Source organism: Marmota marmota, unplaced genomic scaffold, assembly GCF_001458135.2.
Source record: "Marmota marmota marmota unplaced genomic scaffold, marMar, whole genome shotgun sequence".
In the NCBI taxonomy this organism is placed as follows: Eukaryota; Metazoa; Chordata; class Mammalia; order Rodentia; family Sciuridae; genus Marmota; species Marmota marmota.
The window spans coordinates 47,719,744-47,738,034 of NW_026000016.1; the positions used below are offsets into that span (position 1 = coordinate 47,719,744).

Sequence of the window (18,291 nt, forward strand, 5' to 3'; positions counted from 1 at the left end):
CAAAACATGTTACCTCATAAGGGACTTGAATCTAGAATATATTTTTAAAATCATATATATATATATTCATATATATATGATATATAATATATGATCTATATCATATATATTTAAAAATCATATATATATATCTTCCCCACAGGACACACACACAATCTCACAAAAATACAAATAACTTGGCTAAAAAATATAATATGAACAAAAGATATGAACAGATACTTCACCAAAGAGACTTGGCATTACAAATACACACATGAAAAGATGCTCTATCATTAAATATCAAGGAAATACAAATTTACACTGAAATAAGCTACCCGTACAAATTCACTAGGATAAGTTAATTTAAGACGACTGACAACATCAAGGGTCAGCAAGGATGTGGAGCAACTGACTCTCTCACGTGTTCTGCCGAGTGTTCTAACCACTCTGGAAAACTGGGAGTTTCTTTTCAAGTTAATCATAACTTCTTTTTTGCGGGGGTGAGGGTGTACCAGGGACTGAACTCAGGGGTGCTTAACCACTGAGCCACATCCCCAGCCCTTTTTTTATATTTTATTTAGAGACAGGGTCTCACTGAGTTGCTTAGGGCCTTGCTAAGTTGCTGAGGCTGCCTTTGGACTTTTGATCCTCCTGCCTCAGCCTCTTGAGCCAGTGGGATTACACGGCTGCACGCGGCTCAAGTTAACTTTTAAAGTGTGTGTAGCTCAGTGGTAAAACATGCATTACATGTTTATAGCCTTGGGTTTAATCACCGGGACTGCAAAAAAAAAAAAAAGAAGAAGTTCATCTAATCACATAATCACATATGATCTAGCAATCTCACTCGTAGATTTATCAAAAAACAATGAAAATATATGTCCGCACCAATACTTGTACGCAAGTTCTTAGCAGCTTTATTCATAACCACCACAAATTATAAACAAAACAACTGTCCATTACCTAAAGAATGAATAAACAAAATGAATGTTCTTGCAGTTAATTTCTCAGGTTGTTTCCAGTGGGAGAGACGTTATGTTAAGCCAATGTCCCTTCTCAACACTCCCATAGACCCCATCAGGGTCCTTTGGGAATAATTTATCTCCCTTGATCAGGTTTCATCTCCCCTCTAAAGGCTTCTGTGATGATGAGTCCATCATCATTGTTGTGTGGTATGATCACACAACAGAATTTTACTAAACAACGAAAAGGAATAGACAGCTGATATATTCAATAGAATAGGTGCACCCTAAAAGTATTACACTACCTTAAAGAAACCAGACACAAAAGGGCTCGTCCATGTTATAGGTAGGATGCCATTTTAATGAAATTCTAGAAAAGGTAAAATAGAGCTAAAAAGCAGATCAATGGCTGACAAAAGCTGGAGATTGGGAAGGGGATTGAATACAAAATCATGAGGGAAATTTTGGGGGTGATGGAAATTTTTGTGGTAAAGTTTACCTGACTCCATGTTTATCAAAACATTGAATTTTTAGCACACAGTGGCACACCCCTGTTATGCCGGCAGTTCAGGAGGCTAACTGACTCTCTGTAATCCCAGGAGGATTGTGAGTTCAAAGCCAGCCTCAGAATAAACAAGGTACAAAGCAACTCCGTGAGACCCTGTCTCTAAATAAAATACAAAGTTGGGCTGGGGATGTGGCTCAGTGGTTGAATGACCCTGAGTTCAATCTCTAATACCCCTCCCTCCAAAAAAAATTCAATTTTATACTTAAAATTGGTGAAATGTATTGTATGCAAATCATGGCACGTGGGGAGGGGCCTATCTGTTGGAAGAAGGAGACTGTGGAAATTGTCACTTGAATTAGAGAGAAGTGAACTGTGCACTTAAGATGTTCTGGTCATTGTGCTGAGGACCCTTCACCATGGGACACAGTCTGCAGGAGGAAATGGAAACCATAATTACAATTCAATATGACATGAACAGTGATACAAAGATGCACAGGGGGCTGAAATAATAAAAGCAAGATGAAAAACTCTTCAGATGGATGGACTCATCATCACAGAAGCCTTTAGAGGGGAGATGAAACCTGATCAAGGGAGATAAATTATTCCCAAAGGACCCTGATGGGGTCTATGGGAGTGTTGAGAAGGGACATTGGCTTAACATAACGTCTCGTCCCACTGGAAACAACCTGGGAAATTAACTGCAAGAACATGCACCTGCTTCCACCCTTTGACTCCCCAGCAGGACTCTTCTGCTGTAATTCAATACAGTACTCCTCTAGACAGCGCATTCCCTCAGGTGATACTGGGTTCTACCTGTCCAACTGAGCTGGGACTTTTGTGCAGGTTGTCCTTGGGAGGGAATCCATCAGAGATGGATGTCTAGGAAAGGCATCAACCAGAAGTACAAAAACAAAACCAAAAACCTCCTATGTCAATTCCAAGAGGTAGAAAAAAAGAAGCCTCTATACTCCCTATTTCGTCCAATCAAGCAGAAACAAAAACAAAGAAAAGCACCACAATAGCACAGTTAAAAGTTGCCCCAGCCACAGCAGGTACAGGGAAATCACATGCAAACACATAATAATGGCCTTCCAGTCTGCACACCTGGAAGTGGCTTGGGGACAGCCCTCACCTAGGTTTGATTTCAGTTCTTGTGGAGCCCCTAGCAACCTCCCAAAGAATCCTAGATATCTACTTGGCCTTGGCTATTAACTCCCAGAGGGAAAAACAGCCCAATTGATCTTGAGGTTTCCTCCTCTTTCTATGCCAGTCAGAGTGATGATTCTCCATTCGGGAAACAATATGGCACCCTCTCCCTCCCCCCAAGGGAAATGACTGCCCCAGCGCACAGGAATGTGTCAGAAAATGGAATGCTGGGCAAACAGGTGAGATAAAGTGCTCACTGGAAAAACTCCAAACACAAAACCCATAAAATACTCTATCAGCCTCTTAGATCTCACCTCCAGTCTCCTGAATCACCTTATCCATGTCCTTCTCCTCCTAGGTACATCAGGAAAGAATCAGTTATTTGTTATCAAATACAAGTCTTGGTTCTCCAATGAAAAAACAGCCTCCACTTTTGGGTAGTCACTACAAAAATGTGGAGTCACAATGGCCAGCAGACCTGGAATGGGCAGGACAGGGCAGAATGTTGATGCACGGAAGGGAGGACCTCCAAGGAGCAAGAGCCATCAGATGTGAATAGTCAGGGCCATCGGGAGCCCTGGTAAGTATTGCCATCTGGTGGGCTAAATGGAGCATTGCAGAACCCAAAGCCCATCTGCCAAAAAGGTGACCGTGAAGCCCTGGAGTGGTGAGAATACTCTGCTACTCTAATACTTAATATTAATTCTGGAAAAGAAAGGCCTCAGCTGATTTGTTCACATATTAAATTCATAAATTAACATGTAGCTTATTAATGACACTCAAATTAATGTATGTGGTATCCCCAGCCACTGTGGAATTTGTAATTACATTCTATGAATTTAGTTAGAGCTTTCTGTAGCTTTTCTCTAAGGACCTTTAGGTTCTTTGAATCTACATCATCTAGGATCATGGCACATTTCTTTCTGATCTGTCATGACTGTGTTGATGAAACTTCAATAAAAAAATTTGTGACTATATGAGAGATGATTTTAAGAAAGTGATTAAGTCATTTAACATTTATTGAATATAACAGGCACAGTTCGAGGCTCTGGCCCATAACAAGATCCTTAGTTTTGTGGATTTTATAGGCCACTGAGGGTTGGAGTAGACAAGAACAACTAAAAATGTTAACCAGATGAGATCAGAGTGAATGTAATTCTTTTTTCTTTTTTTGTCCCGAGGACTAATCCCAGGGGTGCTTTAGCACTAAGCTACATTCCCAATTCTTTTTCTTTTTGATATCAGGGATTGAACTCAGGAACACTGGACCACTGAGCCACATCCCCAGCCCTATTTTGTATTTTATTTAGAGACAAAGTCACAATGAGTTGCTTAGCACCTAGCTTTTGCTGAGGCTGGCTTTGCACTCAAGATCCTCCTACCTCAGCCTCCCAAGATGCTGGAATTACAGGTGTGCACCACTGCACCCAGCCCCAGTTCTTTTTATTTTTAATTTTGAAACAGCATCTCACTAAGTTGCTTAGGTGCTGACTAAACAGGGTCTTGCTAAGTTGTTGAGGCTGGCCTTGAACTTGAGACCCTCTTGCTTCAGTCTCCCAGGTAGCAGGGATTACAGGCATGTAATTGCCTGAATGTAATTTTAAACAGTAATATGAGAAGGAAAGGACAGTTGGGGAATAGGATTGATAGGTCTCTTGGAGGTGATATCTGAGATCCAAAGAGGGGCTAGTCTTTTCATGATGAAATTTGTTTTTAAAAACAACCATTTCAGTACATATATTCCCCATGAGTCTTCTTCAAAATTCTTTTGGGATTCTTTGGTTTTTGCCTTCAGAGCCAAATTAAAATAGGCTTCAAAGGCCAGGTGCGATGGCGTATGCCTGTAATTCCAGCAGCGCAGAAGGATGGAAGTTTCAAAGCCAGCCTCAGCAACTTAGTGGTTAAGCACCCCTGGGTTCAATCCTGGGACCCAATTAAAAAAAAAAGAAAAAGAAAAAAAAAGTCTTAACTCAAAGCAGCATTATCATTTCATTACCACCTCTTTCTTTGATCCTGAACAGCTTTGGGATGTTTCTGAAAGTTAATCAGGTCTCAAAGTGCTAACCTTTTGGTGGGTAAAGCATAGAAGAGTCAAGAACTCCGCAAGTTCCTCTCTTCTTATCGGACAGTTCCTCTGCAATCGTGCTGTTCTTTTTGTGTCCTCTAGGTAAGGAAGTCCTCTAGGTAGAGGTCCTTCTAGGTAAGGACGTATACAACAGTAGTGAAAATAAAATATTCAACTATACAGTCAGGAGGAAACTTGAAGGATAGTAATGAAACAAAAAGGAGGGCAACAGAATAAAACCTGAAAAGTTGCTTCAAAGCTTCTTCCTGAATAGGGTTCTAGATCTTACAGCAAATAGCCTGCTGGTCTCATTAGATCTCTATCTAGGGTATCCTCCCCATGGGTCAAGCAACCCACTTTACACAAACCATTTCCCCTCTCTGCCTGGTGAATCCACCAGTGGTTACATAGTAATACATAATCCCTATCTTCATCTGCATGCCCCTTCCACATGTGTACAAGGATTTCTCTTTAAATTTGCTGACGTCAAACTTGCCACTGAAACTTATTAGTTGAAAGCACCATAGGTCCTGCTTGGTGAATTCTCAAAGTGAGCAGGATTGAGAAAGAAATGTCTTATTGTGCCTATTATTATAGATCTCAATACCATGATACTTCTTTTAAAAAATATTTAATTAGTTGTTGATAGACCTTTATTTATTTATATGTGGTGCTGAGAATTGAACCCAGTGCTTCACATGTGCAGGGCAAGCACTCTACCACTGAGCCACACCCCAGCCCCCCATGATGCTTTTTGTATTTTTTTGGGCGGGGGAGGCACAGGTACCAGGAATTGAACTCAGGAGCACTCTACCACTGAGCCACATCCCTATACCTATTTTGTATTTTATTTCACTCTACCACTGAGCCACATCCCTATACCTATTTTGTATTTTATTTGGAAACGGTCTCACTTTTGCTTAGTGCCTCATAGTTGCTGAGGCTGGCTTTGAATTCATGATCCTCCTGCCGCAGCCTCCCAAGCTGCTGGGATTACAGGCGTGTGCCACTGCGCCCAGCTGTGTGTTATTTTTTTTAGCACTGGGGATTGAACTCAGGGCCTCATGCATGCTATGCAAGTGCCCTACCACTGAGCTACATCTCCAGTCCTGCTTTTGTAAAGTTTTAGCTGATGGGCTGGGGATATAGCTCAGTTGATAGAGTGCTTGACTTATATGCATAAGGCCCTGGGTTCCATCCCCAGCACACACACATACACACACACAAAAAGTCTTAATTGACTTATGCAGACCTATGTCTCACTGGAGCAAATTTAGGTTAGAAAAATCCTAATTACTGATGTACACAGTTAGCTAACATTTATGTCCTCATTAGTTAAATGAAAAAATATCAACTCTTATATACATATATTTTTTAGTTGTCAATGGACCTTTATTTATTTATATGTGATGCTGAGAATGGAACCCAGTGCCTCACACATACCAGGCAAGTGCTCTACCACTGAACTATAACTCCAGCCCTCAAACATCTTTTTAATACATAAAATTCTCAGCTCAAAAAGCACCTGGAGATATTTTTTTTTTAAATGTAGGACTGCCTATGTATATCTCTGTATTATTTTATAAATACTATGCATTTTATGAGAAAAATGAAGATAGTTCCATTTTTATTTTGAAAAGATATATAGAAGAACCCAAAGGAAATGTCTCCCTCCAAAGGAGAATATGACAGAGACCACCAAATTCCCAAATCCAGGGCTGGGAACATAGCTCAGTTGGTAGAGTGTTTGCCCTGCATGTACAAAGCCCTGGGTTCAATCCCCAGTAACACACACACACACACACACACACACACACACTTCCCAAATCCATGTCTGAGATCAACAATTAAATATTTGCTTTAAACTTTCTGCAAAGTAAAAAGGAAAAACTGTACCATTTCTATAAGATACCAGGATAGAAAGAGCAATAAATCTGGCTTGATGTGAATGTGGCTATTTTATAATGCTGGGGAAAAGAGCAAAATATGCTTAATTCTATTTCTAAAATGGAAATAAAAATATAACCTAGGACTGTCAGTTCAATTTGTGCTAACCATGTTGGATGCAGTGGCACACATCTGTAATCCTAGCAATTCAGGAGGCTGAAGTAGGATCACAAATTCAAAGCTAGCCTTAGCAACTTGGTAAAGCCTTAAGTAACTGTTTCAAAATAAAAAGTAAGGGCTGGGGTTGTGGCTCAGTGGTAAAGCACTTGCCTCACATGTGTGAGGCACTGGTTTGATTCTCAGCACTGCATATGAATAAATGAATAAAATAAAGGTCCATCAACAACTAAAAAACGTTTTTTTAAAAAATAAATAAAAAAGGGCTGGGGATGTAGCTCAGTGATAAAAGTCTCCTAAGTTCAATCTCCAGTATCAACAAACAAAACATCTTGTACTAACCACTCACTTTTTGAAATTGTTTTCTTTCCTCCCAATTCAGAAATATACCTAACTTTTCTTCATTAGCTAGGAAGATCCAAAGGCTTGAATTAAGAATGCTATTATTCCTTAGTCCGTTAGTAGGCTTGATTGAATGTTTGTATTTTTTTCTGGGTAAAAGTTTAAGTTTTTCCTAATGTTACATCACATTCATTTAATTTCATAAATGGGAAAACCCTGTGATTTACCAACTTTAAATAACAATGCACAAAACTAAGAAGCAGATGATTTCCCTGTAACTTAGGAGAAATGCTATGCTCCGCCCATCATGTGACTTTCACTGCTCTGTGAATACTCCATTTATTTGACAGTTTTCTTTGTGGTGGAACTCAAAGCTAGGGTCATTTTAGAATTAGATCTTTTCTCTTTGAAAGGACATTCATACTCTCAGAACTAAATTCTCCCTTTTCATTATTAAAATGGGATCTGCAGTTATGATACTCATCTGACCACACTTGCCTTCAACGAGCAGTGGTGCAATTTACATGTCACAGAAACTGTCCAACACTTTTAAGTCGACAGTGTGCCTACAAAAGGATTCAACCCTGAAAATTCTGCTCAGAAATTCCAAAACCAATATACAACATAAAATTGAACCAAAATATCATTTAACATTTTAATAATTGCAAATATATTTATTACAATTTACAGGTTAGTTAAGTTATATACACAAATATAATTTTAGCTATAAAATCCCAACTGGTTACATTTAAATCATATTACATTTAAATTGAAGAAGCCAATTTAGAAGTCTTCTAGTCCCTTAACTTCACCTTCCTTAAATTATATAAAAATAAAATCTGATAGTTTTGATTTCAAGTTACAGAGGAGGAGGTGTCATTATCACATTTTGTCACTCAGAAATGGAAATTTTACCTGTCTGTACAAAGTCTTTCACATGCTACATTGACACGTAAAGCACCATTACAAGACTTTAATGTATAAAACGTTGAGTTAAAACCTCCTAGGATTTTAAGATTGGGGGAGGGGCTTATTTACTTTACCATCTAGGAACGGGATGAAATTGACTTGAATTTTTTCTCCTCCAGGTCAATATTAAAATGGTCCCTTCTGTCCTACTTGTCACCATCCGTTCCTTCCTGAAGGAGGATAGTAAATGGGAGAATTCTTAACCAAGCTCTTATTCTTTGACAGTAAGGGCACAATCCCAAGGAAACAATTTTCCAAAGTCCAATGAATGTAAAGATGTCCCATCAAATATGCAGAGTACTAGATTTCGGAAACACAAAACACAACCCAGTGGCTGAACACCACCATGGTTTAGTCAAAAGAATGTCTAGGTATTGTCACCAAGTCTAGGCAAATGGTGCCTGCTTCCCAACAGACAGCTGGTGTCTGAAACCAGCCTGTTCTCATGGTGTTTATTATACTGGACTCTGTAAATGCATCTCCCAGGATCACAACTAAAACGGACGTGCACAGAACACACAGAATAAGGGCTCTGCAAAAATGGGACCAACTTTTATGGTGATGCGCTCTCAGTGTGTGTATGAATGAAGATATATATATATCAACACTGGAGGCAATTCTTAGAGCAAACCAGATAGAAATAAATTAATGACCAGGTAGATTATAAACTGAGGTAGTAACCCTGCAAGCACTTCTGTTGAAAAATTCATCCTCACACTGAAGTAAGTTCAAAATTAAGCAATCTTCTGTTCTACTTACATTACATTTTGCCTTTACCTGTGGTGAGAGGCACGTGGCAGAAAAATAGACCATTCAAGAGTAGGTTCATATTCCTTCAGCCTAACAGATGCACACCATGTAAAGCCAACCAATCAACATCAAGACTTCAAAAGTAAACTTTGGGCTAAAGATATTAAGACTTTCTAGATGTTAAATCTATAGTTATGCTTTTGGGAAAGTATAGGCTAACCATTGCTTCTCTCATTATTAAAATAGTAGAAAATAATAAACCTGGATATAAACTGAAGTTTATATTTTTTACTTCAAACTTGAAAATTCAGAACTGCCCAGTTCCAAGTTTTTACAGTGTCACCCTGACAGGTTTTTAAAGTGACAGTGCTGAGGCATTATATTAACACTGGATTTCTGTTGACAGTATAATATACAACAAAACCAAATTACTTTTATCTTCCTCCTAGGAAAATTCTTGGCTTTTAAGTTTAAAAAATAAATTCTTATAATGTGATTACTTTCTAGAACATTTAACAGTCTATACCTGTTGAAAGATACAAAGGACCACATTCAACTGGGACCTACAATAACATATTCAGATCCCTCTCCAAAGAACATTTTACGCAGAAATCAAATATATTAGATGTTAAAATTTGGCAGAAAGATGTAGCTTTCCAAAGTAGCAGAGAGTACCGCATGCACACATTCTGTGGCAGTCCTTGGAAATATCTCAAGTAGAACTTGGAAAAAAAAAAAAAAACACCACATGTTTTCTACCAGTCATTTGAAAGGGTGGAAACAAAATAATGTACTTTCTGAAAAAAGATAATGTAGTTTTAAGTTGATAACATACACAAGATTATTATTTTTTAGCCATAAGGCAGACAGGCCAAATCACTGAAATAAAAAAGTACAGAAAAACATCAAAGCCCATTAATTTCAGATGTTGGGGGGAAAAAAAAAACAAGAAAAAGCCCAAAGTGTTTTGACAAGCATACATAATTTAAAATAGAACTGAAAATGAGCTCTAAGCCCTATAAATATTGTTTCCCAAGAAAATAAGTTTTGAAAGTGCAAAATTATAATTCAAAGGTCCCCTTTTCACCTCAAGCAAAGAATGTTAAGAACACATTCAACAAAAGCAAAAAAGGAACATTAAAAAATCACACATCCTTCATTATCAGGGCTGACTTAAACCTGCACATTTCTAAGTGGAATATGTTGGGAAAAATTTTTAAAAAGTCAAAAGACAGCTGCCAGTATTTGTGTTAAAAAGAAACCTCTCAAGTAAGAGGTAGTGTATGCTAGGGCTACGGGCTGTCAGCTCATCTTAACGTTGCTCAGAAACATTAAGTCTTTTGAAGCATGTTTCCTGGAGTCTGTTAAACATTCTTTCTCTGTGCTCAAATGTCAAGCAATATCCAATAGCATCTTCTGTTTCTTGAATTCGTTTCTGGAACCTGCATCCATCCCTTGCAAGTTCTTCCCATGGTCCTTTGCGATCCTCATCACCACTTATATAATACTCCGTAACTTCTTCAAGGAAGGTTACCTATAAAGACAAAGACTAATTTTAACAACACTTCAGGATCTTAAAATCAGCACTGAAAGCAATAACCCTTTATGATACTACTTCTTTGTTAAAAAAAAAAAAAATTTTTTTTAAGTTGTTGATAGACCTTTATTTTTAAATTTATGTGGTGCTGAGAATCGAACCTAGTGCCTCGCACATGCTAGACAAGTGTGCTACTGCTAAACCCCAGCCCCAGCCCCTACTACTTCTTTCTTAAGTCCAAGTATCTTAAATCACCTGAAATTTAAAAAAAGGACACTGTTTTGTTTGGACAAAACAGTGACCAAATGCCCTGAAATTTTCAACTGTCTTTCATATAACTATAGACATCCACACAGTCTCCTCAACCTCAGTCCTTGGCTTTTAGTGCCAAGACAATAAATCCAGATGGTGAACTGAAACTTTTCTGCTATTATTAATTCCTGCTATTCTCTAATCCTTAGGGAAATACATACAGTTCTATAATATTCTTCCCCCACAATGTCAATGTATTTTAGAAAACAACCACTATATCCCTGGAAGGCAATGGCTTTATCATAGCAAAGGCTTTAACAAGATTTGTTTATTTCTACTTCATTTTTCCTTATTTAAAAGAAAATCACTTTCCAGTGCTTTCCAATTTTTGAATCATCAGTATTTTTATTACTTTTGTAATCAGAATACTGAAAACTATTTAGTAAACAAAATATAGCAAAATTAGTACTTTTACTAGTACTAATTAGTACTTTAAGTTTGAATTACTATGAAAGACTTTGTAGTTAAGATTTTAAAATACTCTCTTTGTATTCAGTATACTATCACTATATTTTCAGGTAGGTGTCCCTTATCTGAACTATTTGGGACCAGAGATGTTTCAGATTTCAGAATTTTTTTGGATTTTGGAATATTTACATAAAGTTTACTTGGTTGAGTGTCCTAATCCAAAAATCTGAAATCTAAAATACTCCAAAATCTAAAAGTTCCTGAGTATGATGTTGCCACTTCAAAGTTTTAGATTTTGAGTTTTCAGATTAGGGAGGCACAACCTGTACATGAAACTGTGACTATTATAATATACATGATGACATGTAATAAGTAACAGTCCCTACTCATTATTAGTAATTTCTACTTAATCTCCACTTACTTTTTATAAAGAAGTTTCTTTTGGGGCAGGGGTGCAGCACAGTGGTATCATGCATGAGGCCCTAGCTTTGCTCCCCAGTACCACAAAATAAATAAATAAAAAGTCAAATGGCATTCTAATACCTGATCCTTTGTGGTGTATGACATGATTTAAAAAAAAAAAAAGTTTCTTTTTAAGATAGCAAACTCCATGGGCTGTGGTTGTGGCTCAGTGGTAGAGTGCTCACCTAGCACGAGTAAGGCACTGGATTGGATCCTCAGCACCATATAAAAATGAAATACAGATACTGTGTCCACCTACAACTCAAAAATAACTATTTTTTTTAAAAGATAAGTACTTGCTTTAAAGTATGTTTAACAGTTACATCAGCTAGTCCCACTGAGGACTACTACTTTCGTTCCCTTTACATCAGGCCGAGGAATGCCCCTGAGGACAATTAGTTGTATGTAACATCTTACTAGTTATTGCATTCTAGTCGTTACTCATTTGTTGTGTCACTAAGATAAATAACAACAAGCACTTTATAATGTTTAGCTCTTTTCTAATAACTTTACAATTTTTATCTTATTTAACTCTCACATCAACCCTACAGATATATGGACTAATATCATCCCCATTGTACAAACAGAAAAAGAGAGGTTAACTAACATGTCCAAATCACACAGCATTTAGGTGGTATAACCAGAATTCAAACACTGTCTGGTTCCACAATCTGCACTATTTTGCCAGGCATGAGGTATTTATTTTAAACTTCTGGATCTGAAGGACATCTTTGAAGAATCAGGCACTATCCATTATTCCCATATACTAAAGAATGGCAGGTAGTCAAAGACTGCCAAATAATTTTATCATACTTAGACATTATCTTTTATAAGTTTTGCATCTGGTTCATAATCGACAGTCTTACATCCATTTACTCATTTAATTTTACTGAAGCTAAAATGAGATTGACTGGAGCCATTCAAAGGCAAGGCAATGAATTCTGAGTTTTCTTTATTCATCTCATTGAAATTTTGCAAAAACTTGGGCTGGGGACATAGAGCTCGTTCTTGGGCTGCAGGAGACCTTGGGCTGGGTTCCCAGCACCACAAAACAATAAATCTTGCAATATTTGTAAACATTTATTATTATTATTACCATCAAGATAAGTAAGTAGATCAAGGCCTTTGAGTCAAGTAACTTCCTAGGTCTGGCTGTCTCCCCAAATCTCTTGGCCCTAAACCAGATAGGAGTGGAGCACACAGGTCTCCAGATGCAAAGTTCTCATTCCACTGCCCCACTCTGCTTCTTTCTTTATGTTGCAGTGCTGGGGACCCAACCCAGAGCCTCATGCATGCCAGGCAAATTGCTCTCCCACTGAGTCACATCCCCAGCCACCCCACGACCACTTTCTTTCTTGCCTGTTCACTCTAAATTGCTCATTTTTGCCAGAGGGGCCTTGGAAGAATAAAGAAAAAGCCCTTTTATCAAGTTACAAAGTATGAACTCAAATTTTATTTTAGAGGTACTAAGGATTGAACCCAGGGTTACTCTACCACTGAGCTAAATCCCCAGCCCTTTATACTTACTTGCAATCCTCCTGCCTCAGTCTCCCAAGTAACTGGGTTACAGTGCCACTGTGCCTAGATAAAATTTAACTTTTAATATGACTTACTCTGCTTCTACAAATTAAGACTACTAGGGCTGGGATTGGGGCTTAGCGGTAGAGCACTCCCCTAGCATGTGTGCAGCACTGGGTTCGATCCTCAGCACCATAAATAAATAAATAAATAAATAAATAAATAAATAAATGTGTTGTGTCCAACTACAACTAAAAAAATATTTAAAAAAAAATTAAAACTACTATCATTTAAAGATATTTTCAGCTGGGCACAGTAGCACATGCCAGTAATCCCAGTGGCCCTGAAGGCTGAGGCAGGAGGATTGCAAGTTCAAGACCAGCCTCAGCAATTTAGCAAGGCCCTAAGCAACTTAGCCACACCCGTCTCAAAAGCCAGGGCTAACTAGTATTTCATTCTTAAGGAAAAAGACAGTATCACTTCCTGTATTGTTTTTAAACCATCAAAAAGTTTGATACTAAAATTAGTGTTTTCTTTACTGGCAAACAACCAGATACATCTGACTTGCTATATGTTATCATCCCTCCAGGCTCCAATGGACAGGAATGAAAACACTGTTGTCATGCAAATAAATTAAGCATCTGTAAACAAAATACCACAAATAAATCCATTTTAAACCTCTATGGCTATATTAGGACCTTCTCAATTTCTAGAAATTTAATCATATATACACAAGGTTTAATATTTCTGTCCCTAAGAGAGTAAAAAGTTGGAAGAGCCACAAATCCAAATGAAAATAATGTTTGCCTAACTGCTAACATCTATATACTGGCATCTTCCTTTTAAACAGGAACAGTTCTCTACACAGGAGAGGAAGTGGGGTCATTTGAAAATTTCTCACTCCAAGGCTATGAGCTCAGAGGCCTTCCTCAAAAATATGTACAACTATGCCTAAAAAAGTAAATTGTGCTGCTACATTGAACTATATCCAAACCAGACAAATTATCAGACATGTTAAAAATAACAAACCTTTTTTCTTTTGATATGCATATGTCTCTCTCCAGAAGGAACCGCACACTGTCCCAGGTCTGGACAATCATTTTCTTGGCCCCCCAACAGTTGTACCTTACAAGAAAATAAGGTGTGACACTCAGAAATGGCCACCATGGACTTGGATGGGCTCTGGGGACCCTGACAGACTTTCCATTTTTTCCCTGATGTTTGAAAAGGAGCCTTAAAATTCAAAAGGTTGTAGGGATCATCAGAATTACAGAAAGAGTTCCACAGTTGCAGGTTTTCTGCCTCATCTGCACTAGATTCCCAATCATCTTCCTCCCCAGAATTAAGGTCAGATGTCTCAGGAAGGATTTCAGACTGGGGACAATTCCCAACATCAGACTTGTCAGACAAATACCTCCTTGAATCAGAATGGTCTCCAGGAACAACTCTGGCAGCAGTCTGAAGTGTTGCTGTAAAGTTTTGGGGATTATAAGGATCTACACTGTAGAAAGAGTTCCAAAGGTGAAGCCCTTCAGAGTCCTGTTCAAAGTCTGATTCTGACAGTGAGCCATCACTATCAAAACCATCATCCTCAGCTTCCTCCTCCCAATCCTCACCTTCTGAATCAGAACTTGTTTCCGCATCACTGGATGCACCTCCCAAAATGTAATCTATCAATTTGTTACTACAAGCTGGTCTGGCAGAAATGGGAAGATCATCTTCTATGTCTGAGGAATCAACCACACTGACTTGGTCCTCTTCAGGCTCTCTTTCCTCAGGTACCTCACAAGATGGACAGCTTCCAGAATGGTTTTGCTTTTCCAAGCCAAGTGGAACCTCTTTAGTCAACAATTCTATTTTTTCCTCCCTGGGCTCCTGGGTGGTTCCAGGAATGGCTTCCTCAAGGGGAACAGGCTGTGTAGGGTTATCCAAGTGGTGGTTCAGATCCAATCGGAGAAGGTTGTGTTCCTCCTCCAGGCTGTGGTAGCCATTATCTTGGTCAGGGGAGGGTAACTCTTGGCCCTTGCTAGCTTGCTGAAGGAACTCCAGCCGTTTCATACGAAGGTGCTGGATTTCAGGCAAGCCTTCTCTAGAAAGAGGTGGACAGCCCTGCCACGAAGCTGCGGAGATCTCTGCACGCAGTGGCTGGGGATGACAATGATCCTCAAAAAGGCAGCTGCTCTCTGGGGTTAATGCCTGGAAATCAACCAGCTCACCACTTCCAGCACTGTTCTGACAGCCGAGCTCTAGCTGGGGAAGACAGTCACGGTAGGTGGGGTTCAGCACATAGGAGACGACGTTAAAATTGCCTAAGCGCTGAACTCTTAGAGACCCAGAGGGCGCAGAGCCAGGTTCTTGGTCAGGGAACAGACGGGCTTGAAGGCTACCTGGCAACAGCTCCACTCCCCACAGCTGCTGCTCCAGGAGAAACGCGTGTGCTGCAGGGTCCAAAGTCTTTCCCTGGGCTTTAAGCTCCAATTCTAGGTCTGGCGAGCACTGCCAGAGGATCCCCTCCTCTAGCCAATTAAGGGAACTGGCAACCGTGCTGTCCGACGGGTCCAGCCGGAGCGATCTCAAAGTTTTCTGCCCTGCGGGGGCAGCTGTTGCCTCCCGTCCCCTTAAGGCTCTCAAGGCGCTGTAGCCTCCCGCGAAATCTAGCCATCTGGTCGGAATTATGCCACTGAAAAGCTGGATCCAAATCAGCAACTTCTGAAGCAAGCTGGGGAGTGGGGAAAGCAGCTTCGCCCAGTAGCTGGTCCGAGCCTCGGGCTGGGAAGAGGAAGGTAGTGTGGGCTCCCCGGAGTTTTCAGGAGCAGGACGTACCGGGAACTTGGAAAAGCCTGCTTGCGATCGCCAAGGAAAGAAGGGCAGCCGGAACCAGGAGCCGGCCGGAGGGGCCGACTGTTTCCGCCATCCATGTGTCGCCGGCTCCATCTTCTTTTTCTTGGCAGTCTCTCGGGCAGACGGCGGAGCTCAGCGGCAACGGGTCGGACGGGACTCGAGAAGAGACCTAGACAGCCTTGGCCGCGCCCAGCGGCGGAGTCGGGGCTCCAGGCCGATCCCAGCGCCAGCAGAAGAGCCACAGAGAGCAGCGGCTTCGGCAACGGGCGACAGACCACCGAGCGGGGCGGCTCACGCAGGAGGCGACGACTGAGGCGACATCCATCCTGGCGGGGAAGGAGGCGTCCTAGTCCGCGCGAGGCCTCTCGACCATAGATAGGAGCCCTCCCGTGGCGGCGACTTCCTCGGAGACGCGGACCGCTGCAAAGCCCCGAGACCGCGAGACACCGGAAGGGCTGGGTAGGCTGGCCGGTGCGAGTAGAAGCGAAGCCCAAGATGGCCGCAGGGCCGGCGCCAAAGCAGGACAGCCAGAAACCACCCGATAAGACGAAGGACGGCTGGCGTCTAGGCCACCAGCCCCACGCCTCCAGACGTCATTTGCAGAGCCCTAGGGGTAGGGGCGGGTCTTTCCTCACACTTCCGCGTGGCAGAGGATTGGTCTCGACAGAGGTCCCTGTCGGCTTCCTTACTCTGGGTAAAGCAGCTCGCACGCGGGAGGTTGCATCAGCCTGGCACAGGCCGTACGCATGCGCGGCGAGTCGCTGCGGTCTCCTAGGAGACCGCGCCCTCCGCCCTCTGGGTTAAAGGCTAGGCTCGCAAAGGTCGGAGGGTTAGAGATAACCAGGGAATCCACGGAGCCCTTTTACGTGCCCTGCACACGGAGGGGGAGGTGTAAACACTCATTTTAGGCTTACGCATATTGGGATTCAGGGCTATCAGAACGTTTTAGCCGTGGGGCACATGCCTATAATCCCTACAAGATGAGGAGGCGGAAGCAGGAGGATCACAAGTTCAAGGGCAGCTTCAGCAATTTAGGGAGACCCTGTATCAAAATAGAATTTTAAAAGAGCTGGGATGTGACTCAATGATTAAGCACCCCTGGGTCCAATTGTTGAGTGCTAAATACCATCACCCCAAGATCTGAATGAATGAGTTGGGCAATGCTGTATTGGACAAACACAGATTTGGTGGGTGCTAAGACACAAAACATCTGGAGTGAATAATAGGAGCGAAAACCGACTCATTCTTAATGCATTTTTGTCCCCAAAGGGCTTCTAAGTTCTACTTGGTGTTGCCTGGTATCTAGGTTTGAGATCTTTCAACATCCGACTGACATCTATAACCCACCCCAAAAGAAAACTCAAGTGCCTCCCTGTTGGACTATTGTTACAGTGCAAACCGAATTCACAGTGGTGGGAAGAGACTTAGTCCCCCAAACTGTTAACTTTTTTTTTTTTTTTTTTGCTTCCCAGCAGGCAACATATTCAATTTATATTACTTCCTGAACAACCAGAACCACAGGGTACAACACCCAATGTAGGAACACAGGTGACCACAATTCTGAGAAAAAAAAAAAAATGGCTGGTAATTTTAGATGCTGTATTTGATTCTCTCTTATGAGTTTGGTCTTAGTTCATTTCCTTATTTCTGCTAAAACTTTTTTTTTCCTGAGGATTGAACTAGTTTAGTCACACCCAGCTCTTTTTAAATTCTATTTTGATACTGGGTCTTCCTAAATTGCTGAGACTGGCCTTGAATTTGTGCTCCTCCTGCTTCAGCCTCCTCAGCTGCTGGGATTATAGGCATGCACCGTTGCAGCCCTGAAGTCCAGGGACTATTATAGAGGGACTAGTAATTATGAGAACCAGGGCCTGCAGCAAGATCTTTTGCTGGCCAAGGGCAGGCCCACAGCTGCTCCTGCAGAAACCTGCTTCCCCAATTTCCTCTGGGGTCAGGTCTCCCAAGCGGACTATCACGGAAAGGAAGAGTAAATGAAGCACGATTTATTTAAGCCAGAAGAGATAGAACTGACACCATGAGGGAGGGGGAGCCAGATAGCCGAATAACCCATATTAGTGTGCAAGTTTAGGAGTTTATATATGTTTCTAGGTAGAGCATGGAGCGAAATGTATGTAAAATAGGCATTGAAAAAGTATCAAGGCTATTATCTCCTTCCTTTCCATCTTCACCTGTGGGATAAAGGAGTTGGCTGGAAGTGTTCCCGAAAGTGAGCTTCCACAAGTGCATCTCAAGGTCTTTTACATTGAAATAGGCCTTGCAGGTGCTCATTAACATAGCTATAGGTTAACCTCCAGGTGTGGTTCCTGTGTTCAAATAAGAATGACCATTGAGAACTGGGTTATAGTTCAGTGGTAGAGCGCTTGATCGATCCTCAGCACTACATAAAAATAAATAAATGAATAAAGATATT

General features: G+C 40.9%; 1 protein-coding gene across 1 annotated transcript; it reads right to left on the reverse strand.

The window, feature by feature from the left end:
• Positions 1-7,704: 7,704 nt before the first annotated feature.
• Ppp1r15b (protein phosphatase 1 regulatory subunit 15B) lies at positions 7,705-16,557 on the reverse strand. The gene is given in 3 exon segments (XM_015483910.2): positions 7,705-10,135; positions 10,137-10,316; positions 14,049-16,557. Coding segments are annotated over 3 exon segments (2,136 nt in total). The 5' UTR covers positions 15,954-16,557; the 3' UTR covers positions 7,705-10,084.
• Between the last annotated feature and the right edge of the window lie 1,734 nt (positions 16,558-18,291).